The sequence below is a fragment of the Pistacia vera genome, unplaced genomic scaffold (assembly GCF_008641045.1).
Source record: "Pistacia vera cultivar Batoury unplaced genomic scaffold, PisVer_v2 Contig712, whole genome shotgun sequence".
In the NCBI taxonomy this organism is placed as follows: domain Eukaryota; kingdom Viridiplantae; phylum Streptophyta; class Magnoliopsida; order Sapindales; family Anacardiaceae; genus Pistacia; species Pistacia vera.
This window is the reverse complement of record NW_022196571.1, coordinates 15,841-30,121: the sequence shown is the minus strand read 5'-3', so window position 1 is coordinate 30,121 and position 14,281 is coordinate 15,841. Positions and strand designations below refer to the sequence as shown.

Here is a 14,281-nt window from a genome sequence, read left to right as displayed (position 1 = left end):
GCACTCAAATTTTGTAGTTAAAGCAAATGTTGTTTGATTATGGTATTGATCAAGATTATGTGACAACTTTTTGTGATAACACAAGTGTCATTAACATCTCTAAGAATCTTGTCCAACATCCTAGGACTAAGCACATTGACATAAGACATCACTTCATTAGAGGGTTAGTTGAGGAGAACATCACTGCACTTCCTCATGTGAACACAAAATCCCAATTGGTTGATCTTTTTACAAAAGCACTTGACTATCATACTTTTATTTTCTTGAGGAAGTTTATTGGACTAATTTAGCTTGAGTGGTTTTCCTTAATTATGTTCACTAAAGCATGAATTTGCATCTTTTATTTTTGTTTGTCAAGTCTTTTGATCTGCGCTAGCCCTTTGATTCTAAATTCTCTCTTGTCTGTGTGCTAACTCTGGTTTGTTGTGTCCACAGAGACTCTCACTATAGCATGACCTTATCTCATCCTAAGTTGTTTGTCCGTTCTTGTCACCATTATGAAAGAGCTACCTTGTCTGAAGTGTGATAGTCATTTTTTAGTAATTTTCTGATTTGTAGAGACCCCCATGTCTTGGAAAATCTACCATTAAGAGGACTACCTTCTTTCAAGCGTAAAAGCTACATTTTGGTTATGTTTTGAGAGTGATTTGCCCTTTTGTTGGACTGGTCATCACGGCCACAAAATTAAACATAAATACCATAGTTAGCGATAAGCAGGGTCGAATCCACAGAGAGCAAACTAATGACCTAATGTATATTTGAGTTAACGAAAGAGAAATTGGCAAATTGATTGATTAAAACTAAGGAAACTAATTAACTATAGGAAATTAAAAGCATCAAATAAAATGCTAACTAAAACACAATATTAAAAGCGTTGTCACTATGAATTCGGTTCGACTCAAGACCAACTCTCACAATTCCTCTCCTCGCTCTTCAATTTCCTAAACCTACAAGGCTAGGCAAATCAATCAAGATATCTCTCGGCAGTCTAAGTACAATCTATCCTGTCTCCCCGTCGTCTTAGTTACAGATCGATTGGTTAAAGACTATCATTCACTAACCGAAAAATGCTAAACCCTTGAACACCACTAGGTGGTACAACGTTAACAAGTACAACCTATCAACTTGTATCATCCAATCAACTAATTACACAACAAATGCATTCCTAATAGAAATGATATTAAACGCTAATACAACTTGATTGCAATCAGTACCGAAGCAATTTAAAGTCATAATCAACATTCAATAATCTCAAACCGACATTCAATTATGCAAAAAGTTATATATCAACAAACGTTCTCAATGGACATTATCAATTCAGCACGTCGACCATTAGAATAATATTAAAGCATCGCAAACAAACTGAAATGAAAACAAATATAATATGAATACAAGAAACTTAACCAAATGTCCAACATTCGGGCTCATCCAACTAGTCGAGAGTTGATAAGGAGAGCAATAGAGTCAATCTCGATATCGCCTACACCGTAACAGACAATCGGGAACTCAGCCACTCATGGTGGTGATGACAGAAGCTAAAGTGGTGGAAACGAAGCTGATCATGGTGGAGAGGAAGTAACTGACAGTGATATGATACGAAGAAGGGGCAAAAATGACCAACAGACAGCCTGGAATACAAACAGTCGCAGTCACCCAAAAACATTAATTTTTCGGCAAGTCTTCTGGAAAATGGTAGCAGAAATGGGATCCGAAGGTACCGATGGAAAGCTCTGGTGATGGAGAGTTCAGATCAAGTCCTAGGGAGATGAAAGGTCATCGGAAATGAGCGAGATCGCAACTGGAAGATGAAGAGGCGCGACAACGATTTGGCAGATTCCAGCGGTTTTTGCGGCGGTTGAAGCTTACAAGTGCTAGATCTGGCCGTGGGGAGGAAGATCGACCACCAAGGAGCCCAAGCGTCACCAAAAAGTGTCGAAATCATGGCTGGAATGCGAAGAGTCGCGGTTGGAAGATGAAACATCATAGCGGCGGTGATGGTTATCACGGTGGTGATCCGGGACGATGAAGATGATAGGTGCAAGTGGAATATGAAGGGTCACCGGAGCTCGTCGGAATCTGATCGGAGAATGTGAAGGATTTTGGTGGGCAGCAGCCCCCAATCTACGACCATGCGTTGCATTTTTATACAAAATGTGGCAAATTTCCATTTGGTCCCTACATGATTGAAAAGCAACAAAATCAACCTCTTGAAACATGACACTTTACCCCCTGAACAGCATAAATGAGACAAAATCACCCCTAATCCATAAACCACAACCTAATATCAACTCACACAATTTCCAAATTCATCCCAAATATGCTAAATTAGTAAGAAAAACTCAAAATATGATTTTTATGCATAAATTCATAATTTCTCTTAATTGTCTCAATATAACTTCAATTCAATTACATATGGGATCTTTTTATCAACAAAATAGAGTCATTTTCATGACTCTAACACCTTTGTTCAAAATGAAAAGAAAATCATCAAATCTTTATCTTCTATGCTGAAAAAGAAAAGTGAAAAATGTTGTAGGGCATGAGGGAAGGGGGAGTTTTTCTTGCCAAATATTATTTGACCAATGTGTCATTTAACCCCCCTTGAGGACACTATCACACACTTAGACAAGCTTTTGTGACTTTATCTCTCTTGTGTGTGATTAAGGAAATATTGTTTTGATTGCACTAAGTTAACAACTTCCCTATGAGTTTTTGTGCTTTCCAAGATTGAAAATTGACCTCTTAGGTTGTTTTGCACAGATTGATTGTCTTGACCTTAAAAAATTCATGTAAAGCATTTCATTATTTCAATTTTATTTAATTGTCTTTATTTTTGTAAATAAAGTCTAATATTTTTGGAATTTTCTGTCAAATTGGAATGTTGTGCTTACAACTTGTTTAAAAGACTTGTTTTTTTTTTTTTTTTCATGTTTGCTCCTTGCGTCCTCACATCTGTTAAATGCTCACACATTTTGCTGAGTCTGCTTGTTGTATGCCCAACTGTCGGGCAGTGTGCACATCTGTTTTTGTGCCGCCCCTGATTTTTTTTTTTTTTTCAATTCTTTGCTCTAATCTTGTTTGTTTCTTTAATTTTTCTCCTCCATTTGCTTCATGGATCTTCAAAAGTCATCTTTGGTAGGAAAGCAAGTTGACGAATACTTCCCACTGGCAAATCAAGTCACCGTTGAGGTTTGGTTCAAACCTTATGAACAAAGAGGGGGAGCGGAGTGTTGTTACTTGTATTTGTGGTGATTTGTTCCTTCCTTTGTCATTAGTACTTGGTAGTACTCTAGATATTTTTTTTTACTGCATATTTCATCTCTTTTTTATTGTTAGTAGTACTTGGTAGTACTCTGGATATTTTTTTTAATTGCATATTTGATCTCTTTTTGGTTGTTTCTCTTTGGTTGAACTAATTAAGTTACTTTAGTTTCCCGTTGACTCTCTTAAAGGGAGTTTGTTTTTCCTTGTTTGTTAAATATGCTGAACCATTTATGGTTTATAGTGTCATATTTGCTTTTTATGATTTGTTTATGACATTCTTATTGTTGGTTGATATTTGTCTCTTTATTTGTGATGATTAGTTGTTTTTATGTTGAGATAGGTATATGTATTGATTTTTTGATCAATTTGGTGCTTTGTTCATAAGTTTGACAAAGGGGGAGATTGTTGATATTTTTGTCAAACTTATATTTGGGTTGGCAATGAATTGTTGAGCAAATATGTGCACATTTCATTCTTTTGTGCAAGCATCTACTGTCTGACACATTTTTCCATGTGGCATTTTCTCTTATTGTCTTGCCCATCAAGCTTATTTTGATTCATGATATTCTTGTATGAGCTAACTTTACAGGTGTCACAATTTCCTTATGTGGTCCTAAAAGGTTGTAAGACTTTGTCTGCGGTCTTGCAAGAAAGAGAAAAGATATGTTTGTGGTCCAACAAAAAGTGGGAATTCTTTTTGTCCTTCTCGTGTTCAGCTATGTCAGGCTTACACCTTTTGCTTTTTCATTTCATGTGTGCACAAGGATGTGTGCTTGCACACTTATGTCAGACATATGCATGTTGCATTTCATTTCACATTTTACTTCGTGTGTGTGCATACTTTTCGCTAACATCGTATGTTTGACTCATTTTTCACAAGTTGCAATTTTTTATCTTTATAAGCTAAGATATTTTTTGTCCACCTGTTGTAATGTCATGAGGACCACCTACAGGTGTCCCAATATCCTCTTGTGGTCCAGTGAAATAAGCTTTTTCCCCTTCTAGCTGTGGTCCCAAAAGATGGAATCTTTTCCTTTTTTGGACCAACATATGTCAGCCCTTGTTTGTTGACTTGGCAAGAATTGGGGAGCACAAAATTGGTCTATATCATCTTCATTCTTGCTCATTTGTAAAGCTAACCATTGATATTTTATTTGCTTGTGCTTTGAAATTTTCAGAGAGTATTTTTGCTCAAAGGTTCACCATATGTTATTGTGCCAAACCCTCACCATATCTTATCCTTGTTGAATGGCTACTGGAACTTGGTTCCATTGTTGATGTTGGAGTGTGGCTTTAGCGTGTGAAGCTTGGGTGGAGCTCAAGCATTCTTTGGGTGTGTTCCCGACTTGAAGAAATCCTAGAAGCGACAAGACATTAGAGATTCAGAGGGTGGTGTTTAGTGTGACTAGAACAAAGAGTTCTTTTTGTTGTAACTAAAATCAACTTTGAACTATATCTTGTAATGTTTATTGTTTAGTATATTTGCTTCGATCTGGACGAGTCTCATGAATGTAGGCGAAGATTGGTTTTAGCCGAACCATGTATATGCTGATGTGCTTTGCTTTTGTTGCTAATGTATGTTGATTCATGCTTGACTTGATAACCATTAATCAACTTGGTAAAAACTTCCGCTACTCTTTAAAAATGGGTACTTAAATGCTATCTAGAGTTCACCAACTCTAACAAAATGTCTTCATATAACTAAACAACAACGACCAAACTATATATGAATTTTTTCAAGTGTAGTCATAAGCCTTACAATTTCTGCAAATAAGAAGATAAACATTCTATAATTATGTGAACCTGGGGCTATATATCCAAGGTATATTACATAAGAATATCTAGTTCAATATGATCTTGAAATAAACACGTGGATTTTTTTTTTTTTTTTTCATAAATAAGCACTTGATCTAAAAGTTTAAGTTGTGAGGTCAGATTCGAAAAGTGTATGCAAAACTCTAACAACCATATTCATATATAAATTTGAAAAATGTGTCTGAATATCTAGTTCGATGTAATCTTGAAATAAACAGGTGGATTTTTACCTTTTTAAACAAGTTGCAAAAGTGCGGGGAAATCATTGTCTACTTAGTCCGCCAGTATCCAAATGGATATCCTGATCAGACTTTGAAACTCCATTGAACTTTGGCGCATTGGCACAGCACTTGACACCAACTCTCTTTCTGAACCCACAAGGAGAAAAAGAGAGAGGGCTAGCCCAAGTCACAAATGCTGCCTGCATCATTCTACTTAGTTTTCTGGTGCAATGTGACTAACTGAGTGAATCAGTTATGCTATTTATAGATGAAATTTTTTATTCGGTGAATTCTTTAAGAAAAACTATATAACCTCAGTTGCATTTCATAATGGACCACTTACATTATTCTAATAAATCATAACATTATATGCATGCATTGCATGCATAATGGTCCCTTCTCTCTAACAAAACTAAGGTCCATCACTCTCCCAACGGAACATATATTTACACAGGCTTTAATGTGAAAAATTCTGAAAGATTCTTTTCTCTCGTAGTATTCGTTGGCGAGAGTTAACCGTTAATTATCACTAGCTATTTTTAAAATAAGCGATGTCCACACCCATTGTTGACTATATACTACAAATTAATTTAATGTTTAATTTCTTCTGTCGTTTGGCAGCTACAATGGATGCCAAATTAACTAATTAATAATATTACTAGCAAGAATTAACAAAAAGGAAATCTTGAATCATATACTAACGAATATTCTTTCATGCTGTTGATCAGTGAGTGAAATATAATTAATTAATATTTTCTTTTGAAATAGGAGCAAAGGCAAAAATAAATTTTCCTTAAAAGATATGATGAAAATAAAGAATACGCAAATTTCACTCTTTTTACATATTCAAGAAGCAAAATGTTATTTTTGCATTATACATTTTCATTGAACATAACTTTTCTTACTCTTGTCGAGTCTTATAAAATTAAGGCTAAACGTTGATTTGTCTTTGACAAAAATTTAATAATTAAAGGTTGTATACTTATCTTAATGTGTTTGGTGTGCAGCAATATTGTATAATATATTATAAAGAGTATTGTACTAAAGAATTGATATTACACAATGTTTGATGGAAAATTTTCAGTATATTAGTTAATACAATGTCCAAATACTTAATGTATATAATCTATTGCACTAACTAATACAATGTCCAAGTACACAATGTGCAAATGCAGTTGATAGAGCTATACATAGTGTAACAGATGTATATAAGTTCAAAAATTTTCAGTTTGATCGTGTTATAATGTCATATTTAAATCTAGTAACCCTTTCAAATAAAAGCCAGAAACTCTGGCTTTTAGATCTTAATATCATGTTAAGTTGTCATTTCACTTAAAAGGTTAAGTTATTAGGAAGAGACTCTACATTAATTTAAGTTCAATAATCACAATAGTAGGGCTGGCACTTGGTTCGGATTGGGTTTGTCTCGAAGACTCAAACCTAACATAATTTGGTCTTTTAAATTTAAAACTGAATCAACCCAATCTGAGAAGGGAACTGTTCGGTATCGGGTCGGTTTTCGGTTTACCAAATTCAAGATCAAATGAATTCTTTCTCTAAAATGGCAACAATAGATAACTTCAAAGCCTAAATGCTAGAAACGAAAATAAATCTTTCAAATGCTTGAAACCATAGAAGAATTTCGAATAAGTCATGGCCACCAAACTCCAGACAAAATCAAAGAGCATGAAGGAAAAAATATTAAAAAACCTTGCTCTAGTAGGTGCCTTCAAGTATTCAATCTTCAAAGGAATGAAAGAGAATAATAATAAATCAAAGACTATGCTGAATTTTGCAGCATAGAAGAAAGCAATGGGTTGGAAGAGGCGCGCAAGTTGGGAAGGAGAAGGAGCGGCTTAAGTTGGGAAGGAGCAGCTTGTTCGTGTGTTATTTTGCTTTTGTCAAGTATCTGACAAAGAACCAAGGGTCTGTTTGATATTCTACCAAAGTGACGTCGTTTTAAGTGTCACTTAAATGTGTAAGAGTTAGCTCCAGCTCATTATCTTTCACTTTACTAAAATTGCAGCAGTTCTGTATCTTTCTCTTTTAATGGTTTCAAACTCTTTGTAATTCAATTCATTTGAATCAGTAAAGTTGAAAAGCTTACTCTTTAGATTTTTGTTTTTCTTTCAACAAATTCTCTCCAATTTGCAAAGTTCACTTGGTATCAAAGCCAACGACTAACGTCAATGGCAAAGATTTCAGATGCTAATCACTCCGGCACCAGCTCTAAAAGAATGACTCACTCCTCCAGTTCTGTTTGCTTAGCCTTTTCAACGAATCTTCAAGTTGTCACTCCAAAATTAACTAGAGACAACTATAGAGATAACTACAGCTTCTGGAAGTCGCAAATCCTTTCAGCGGTGGGAGCTCATGAACTTGAAGATCATTTGACAGGTTTGATTCCTTGTCCTACACCTTTAATTGCATTAGATCATGAAGAATCGAGTGAATTAGGTGAAATTAGGTTAAAGGAAAAAGTTAATCCTAATTACATTTCTTGGAAACGAACTGATAAGTTCTTAGTAACCTGGTTGTTAGCGTCTATTTCTGAGTGTATGTTTGGAGTTATCTCAAAGTGTCAATCTTCTACTGCAATTTGGTTAACTCTTGAAAGTGAATTTCTAAATTATTCTAAATCCAGAGCTCTTCACTTAAAAACATTACTTCAAAATATTCAGAAAGGAAATCTGAGGATCAATGATTATGTTAAAAGAATGAAGGGAATAGCTGAGAGTCTGTCTGCTAGTGGCCAAGTCATTTCTAATGAAGACTTACTAAGATTTATTTTGGATGGCCTTGGTCCTGAGTTTGATGCTGTAATTGTCAATCTCACATCATGGATGGAGTCTAAGTTTGATTCAGTCACTTTGCCAGAAGCACAATACATGTTGCAGAAGTATGAAATGAGGATTGAAAGATTCAATTCAGCTGATTTTTTGAATAATTCAGTTAATGGCTCTGTAAATTTAGCTGCAATTAATCCCACTCTGTTCAGAGCAATGTTCTACCGACGTCAATATCCCCATCATCTATTTCTCTACATCAACACACACTAAACTCAAATACTTTTCCCTCCAATACTCAACCTGTTTCAAATGTTCCTAACCATCCCATGCATCATCAGTATCCTTCATATATTGGAATTCACTCTCCCAATATCTCTCCATTACATGATCAGTTCCATGCCTCAGCAAATATTGGGCAGTATGGAGTGCCTTATCAACATTTTAGACCATTTGGTTTCTCTTCTTTTGGACGAGGGAGAGGAAGAGGAAATCCAAAAGGAAAACCTATTTGCCAGGTGTGCAATAAGATTGGACACACTGCAGTGCAGTGTTACCACAGATATAATTCTCACTATAATGGTCCACCTTTTGGCAGTCAAGTTCATGGAGGTTATCCAGGTGGCATTGGTCTTCCTTTAAAGATCCAACTCTGTATAAGAGCACAGTGGGGGCTTTACAATATCTTACTCTTACAAGACCAGACATTAGCTTCATTGTTAATAAGCTAAGTCAGTATTTGCAAGCTCCTACCGAGATTTAGTGGCAAGCCTGCAAAAGAGTGCTTCGATATCTTAAAGGCACTCAAGATCATGGACTTTAGTTTAGACTAACAGTGTCAATGTGTATTGAGTGCTATGCTGATGCAGATTGGGGCAGTAATCTTGATGATAGGACATCAACTAGTGGTTTTTGTGTATTCTTGGGTCCTAATCTGATTCAGTGGAGTTCTCGAAAGCAAAAAGTTGTGGCTTTGTCTTCTACAGAGGCTGAATATAGAGCATTAGCTCATACAGCAAGAGAAGTAGCCTGGTTAAAGAGTATTTTCTCTTAATTGGGTATTAACTTCCCTCAAGCACCTGTTATTTGGTGTGATAACCTTAGTACAAGAGCCTTGGCTGCCAACCCTGTTTTTCATGCTCAAACCAAGCACATTGAGATTGATGCTCACTATATAAGAGACCAAGTCTTGGCTAAACAACTTTTGGTTCAATATGTGCCTACAAAACTGCAGATAGCAAATGTCTTGACCAAAGCACTTTCAACTGCTCAGTTTCAAGAGTTAAAGGAGAAACTTAATGTTATTCCTATCTCCTGCCCTAACTAGTTGCTTCCTGGATTGTATTTGTGTTACTGCAGTATCTTAAATGACTCAGTTTATGTGAACACTTCTGCTGATTGAGTTGCATCTGCAGTATCTGAAAACTGCATTAACTTTTCTCTGAAATGGTTCTACTGTGAGAGTTTTTCTACTGAGTTGATAATTCAGTTGTACAAAGTTGCATTTCTTCTAGAATCTGTATGTTTTGCTGTGGGAATGCAATCTGGATTTTGTGTTTTGTAGCTGGAATGCAATCTGGAATCTGTGTGTGTTTTGCAGTTGGAATCTGTGTGTGATTTGCAGTTAAAATCTGTGTATTTTCTGTGGGAATGCAATCTGGATTTTGTGAGTTTTGTTACGGGAATGCAATCTAGAATCTGTGTATTTTGCAGCTGGAATCAGTGTGTTTTGCTGTGGGAATGCAATATGGATTCTGTGTTTTGTAGCTGGAATCTGTGTGTATTTTGCAGCTGGAATCTGTGTGTTTTGCTGTTGGAATGCAATCTGGATTCTATGATTTGTAGCTGGAATCTGTGTGCATTTTGCAAATAGAATTTGTGTGTGATTTGCAGTCGAAATCTGTGTATTTGATGTGGGAATGCAATCTGGATTCTGTGTTTTGCAGCTGGAATTTATTGAATGAAGACTGATGGAGTCTGTGTGTTATGCTGCAATATTGAATAAAGACTAATGAAGTCTGATTGTTTTGCTGCATATATGAAGATTGAATGAAGACTGATTTTGCAGCTGGAATTTATTGAATGAAGGCTGATGGAGTCTGTGTGTTGTGCTGCAATATTGAATAAAGACTGATGAAGTCTGTGTGTTTTGCTGCATATATGAAGATTGAATGAAGACTGATGAGGTCTGTGTGTTTTGTTGCATATATGAAGATTGAATGAAGACTGATGAAGTCTGTGTGTTTTGCTGCATATATGAAGATTGAATGAAGACTAATGAAGGCTGTATATACATGTTGCTTCAATTGAGCACTATGAAGTTGGAGAAGTTCGGTTGTCAAAATGTCAGATGACAAGAACCAAGGATCTGTTTGAAAATTAACCCAAGTTCAGTTTGAGTGGGCATGTGAATCAAAATGTCAGATGACAAAGAACCAAGGGTCTAATTGATATGCTACCAAAGTGACGTCGTTTTAAGTGTCACTTAAATATGTAAGAGTTAGCTCCAGCTCACTTTCACTTTACTGAAATTGCAGCAGCTCTGTATCTTTCTCTTTTAAGGGTTTCAAACTCTTTGTAATTCAATTCATTTGAATCAGTAAAGTTGAAAAGCTTACTCTTTAGATTTCTGTTTTTTCTTTCAACAAATTCTCTCAAATTTGCAAAGTTCACTGACTTCAATAGCTTCTTGTAAACAATTGCCACATAAACCACTCATATATCACAATAATAATTAAAGCATAATTAATCGGTCCGATATTTCGGGTTTTTATGTCAACTCAAAAACCGAACCGATATTTTCGGTTTATGTATTTAAGAACTAATATGCTTGTTTTAGTCTTTTATAGTTGGAAAATCGATCTAAATTGAATAATCAGGTTGGGTCGGGTTTTCGGATTTCATGCCCACCCTACACAATAGTACATTAGCAGGACTGCAGGAGAGAGATATTCCACCGAGGATCAACCCCATATTTATTACAATAATCACTGGAATAGTTAAAGCACTGATTTCCACCGGAATCCCTTCCAAGTGCTTAAGCGGGAGCAATTAATACTCCAATAAGTGACCTCTTAGGAAGTCCTTGTGTTACACAACTCTTTTTGCGAGAAATAATATCAGATGAAAACACTTTTCACATATGTATCTTCTAATACAGGTAAAACAAGATCTGCATGTATAAATAAGCATTAGTGTAGTCCCAGATACATATAACCTTCAGCAGGCTATGAGGGTACTCAAACAATTAATTAAGTTATTCATGAAACAACTCTTATTATTCTCTATACTAGTAGATCAAGTGGCGCAAGAACCTAACAAGAGAGATTCTGGTCAGGTTCAACACCAAATTTGGTGCAATATTCACCAGGATTAATCGCCTTGATTGTTTCCCCAAAACCGTTGTTTACAACTGAGTGAACATTGGTCTTCCAGAACCACAAGGCAGTTCTGAAAGATAGAACAGGATCTTGGGCCACCTGTTCAGGAGAGTTTAGTCCATCGAATTGTAGATCATCTCCAGACCTTTTGTAATTACCATTTCCAGTGAGTTGGATTGGCCCTCGCCCATAGTATGATTTTCCTGGAATGCAAGCATAGTTAGGGTCATTACAGTAGACTTCTTTGTTATCCTCTTCTATTTTGCACAAACCTGCAAAATAAAAAAACAAACAATTTATGCATGGTTAATTAAATACACAATATTCAGACTAAAATTTTGTTTCCTTTCGTTAGTAAAGCATTAATCGACATCCATATTAAACTCGAACTACATTTTGAAAAATATGGAGGCATCCACATTAAAGAGTAATTAATACATATAGCAAATATGAATTTATGCTAAACGAAGAACTTACTTCCAGTTTCATGAGTAACATGAGCAAAAAATGCAGCTATCTCACGCTTAGAATCATCATCCGAACCAGTTTGGCCAAACTCAGGATATTGATCAAGAACATTCAGAAACACATCTCTCGTGTAAAAGCTCTGCCCTGGACAATCTGGTGCGGCTTGATTCTTGATCCCATCAAAGAACTCAGAAGTCACAATACTACCCACATCAACACAAGTAGTGGGAATATTGCTGAGGCAAGAATTATCCCCGCTAGAACAAAGCTTGGAAGACCTAATTTTCTCAGATTAAGAGCCATTCTGAGAGAGATAATGATAATGCGTGCAAATGCAATTGAAAGAGCAAGCTATTTATAGTATAACAAGTGTGTATATTGTTGGATAGTAAGTTGTTGGTTAACTCACTTTAGCGTATGATTACCTATTTTAAGTGCAATGAAAGTATTATCAAATTGATTAAGACATTTTCAATTTAACCACATCAAACACAAGTGTGGAAAATAAAGAACACATCCATATACATGGTTCGGCTAAAATCCACTTTTAACCTACATCTATGAGACCTTGTCCAGATCGAAGCAATCCACTAAGTTAAAAACATATTACAAAATAATATTTAAAGTTGATCTAAGATACTATAAAAATAACTCCTTGTTCAACTTTACACTTAGCATCGCACTCTGAATCTTTAACGTGTAGCAACTCCTTGAACCTTCTTCACATCGGGAACACACCTGAGAATAGTTTGTGAACCACCAAGCTTCAAGCACCAATGCCAGGCACTAGCATTAGCAAAAGAACCATGTTCCAAGAGCCATCAAGTCAATGATTGATATGGTGAGGTTTTGACACACAATGGAAATGAACCTATGAACCTTAAGAAAAAGAATACTCTAAGAAATTTTAGAATACAATGAAATAAAAGATCAAAAGGTTAGATTCAAAGATGCAAGATGAGATGATATATAGTATAGGGTTTCTTGCTCAACACATTAGTGTCACGTCAGCCAACAAGGGGCTGACCCATGTTTGTCCAAATAAGGAAAATATTTCTTCTTTTGGTTTAGACCACAAAACAAATCGGGGAAAGATAACTTTATTCCCTAGGACCACTTAAGGATACTATGACACATGTAAAAGGTTCTAACAAGTTAGAGACAAAGATAAACAATATCTTTTTCACTTTATCAGACATGCAACTCATGCTAGGTTGCAAATATCTTAAGCGAGAGTGTAAGCACAAACTGTTGTGCACACACAGTCAAAACGAACCAAGCCAAGACACAAGTCTGGCAACCAATGTGCACGCAAAAACAATGTGTGCACAATGTGTGCACACACAGCAAAGAAAACAAGTCAAATCATAAGATTGGCAACCAATGTGCACACACAACTCATATGTTTGACAAATATAATATTCCACATATATAATTATGCTACAAAATTTTTAGTTGGATCGTGTTGATCCCGGGTCTCCTTGTGAGTGAAGTCTACGGGGTTGAGTTAATGTCAAGTTGTGAACACAAGAACAAAAGGCAATGTAAACAAAGGGTATGTAGATTTTAATGTGAAATCAGTATAGTTTTCTACTTGATCTTCCTAGATTTGAAAAGTTGACTCTTTGTAACTTGTGGGTTGTGGCACACCATCAAAGCTATTATAGTCTTCCAACTAGGGGTGTGGAAATCCGGTTAATCGAACCAGATTGTCCATATTACTAACTGAACCAGTTATTCGATTCAAGGGATATTGCAAACCAAAACCGGACCGATTTATCCCTTGAACCGGTTACTAACCGAACCGAATTTTCAATTTGGTTAGCGGTTAATCGGGTTATAAACCGGTTTTCACAAAAAATATTAAATCTTATTTGAATTTAATAATATGCTCATTTCTCATCTCCAAAAACGGTTAACACATAACATAAAAAGACCATTTTCACAAAAATTGTAAGTAATTTCTATAATTATATGTAATCTATATGAATAATCTTAAAATTGAAATCAAAACTAAGGCATTTCCAATGAATTCAGCCAAAAGTATTCTTCCTAGTAGTAGTACCAAAACAATGCAGCAACATAAAAAAATTGTTAAACCAAAACAATGCAGCCAAATACATAACAAGATTTCCATTTTCTAGCAGCCAAAACAATGCAACCAAAATCCAAATACATAGCAACATTGAGAATGGTGAACACGAGAAGGCGACAGCGATGAAGAAGAGAAGGTGAGTAGGTGACGGCGAAAATGGAGAAGAGAATGTGAGTAGCAGAATAGGTGATGGCGAGAAGGAGAGTCTGTAGTGTTTAGGCCTTAGGGATTTAGTTTCAGTTTGAGAATGGA

The 14,281-nt window shown here is 35.7% G+C and overlaps 1 protein-coding gene across 1 annotated transcript; it reads right to left on the bottom strand.

Annotated features, from left to right (window-relative positions):
- Positions 1-11,400: 11,400 nt before the first annotated feature.
- LOC116114528 (endochitinase EP3-like) lies at positions 11,401-12,756 on the bottom strand. Its single transcript, XM_031400675.1, has 3 exons — positions 12,740-12,756; positions 11,944-12,212; positions 11,401-11,738 (listed from the first exon to the last, which is right to left on the bottom strand). The coding sequence occupies exons 1-3, from the start codon at positions 12,754-12,756 to the stop codon at positions 11,401-11,403; spliced, it is 624 nt and encodes a 207-aa protein (XP_031256535.1).
- Between the last annotated feature and the right edge of the window lie 1,525 nt (positions 12,757-14,281).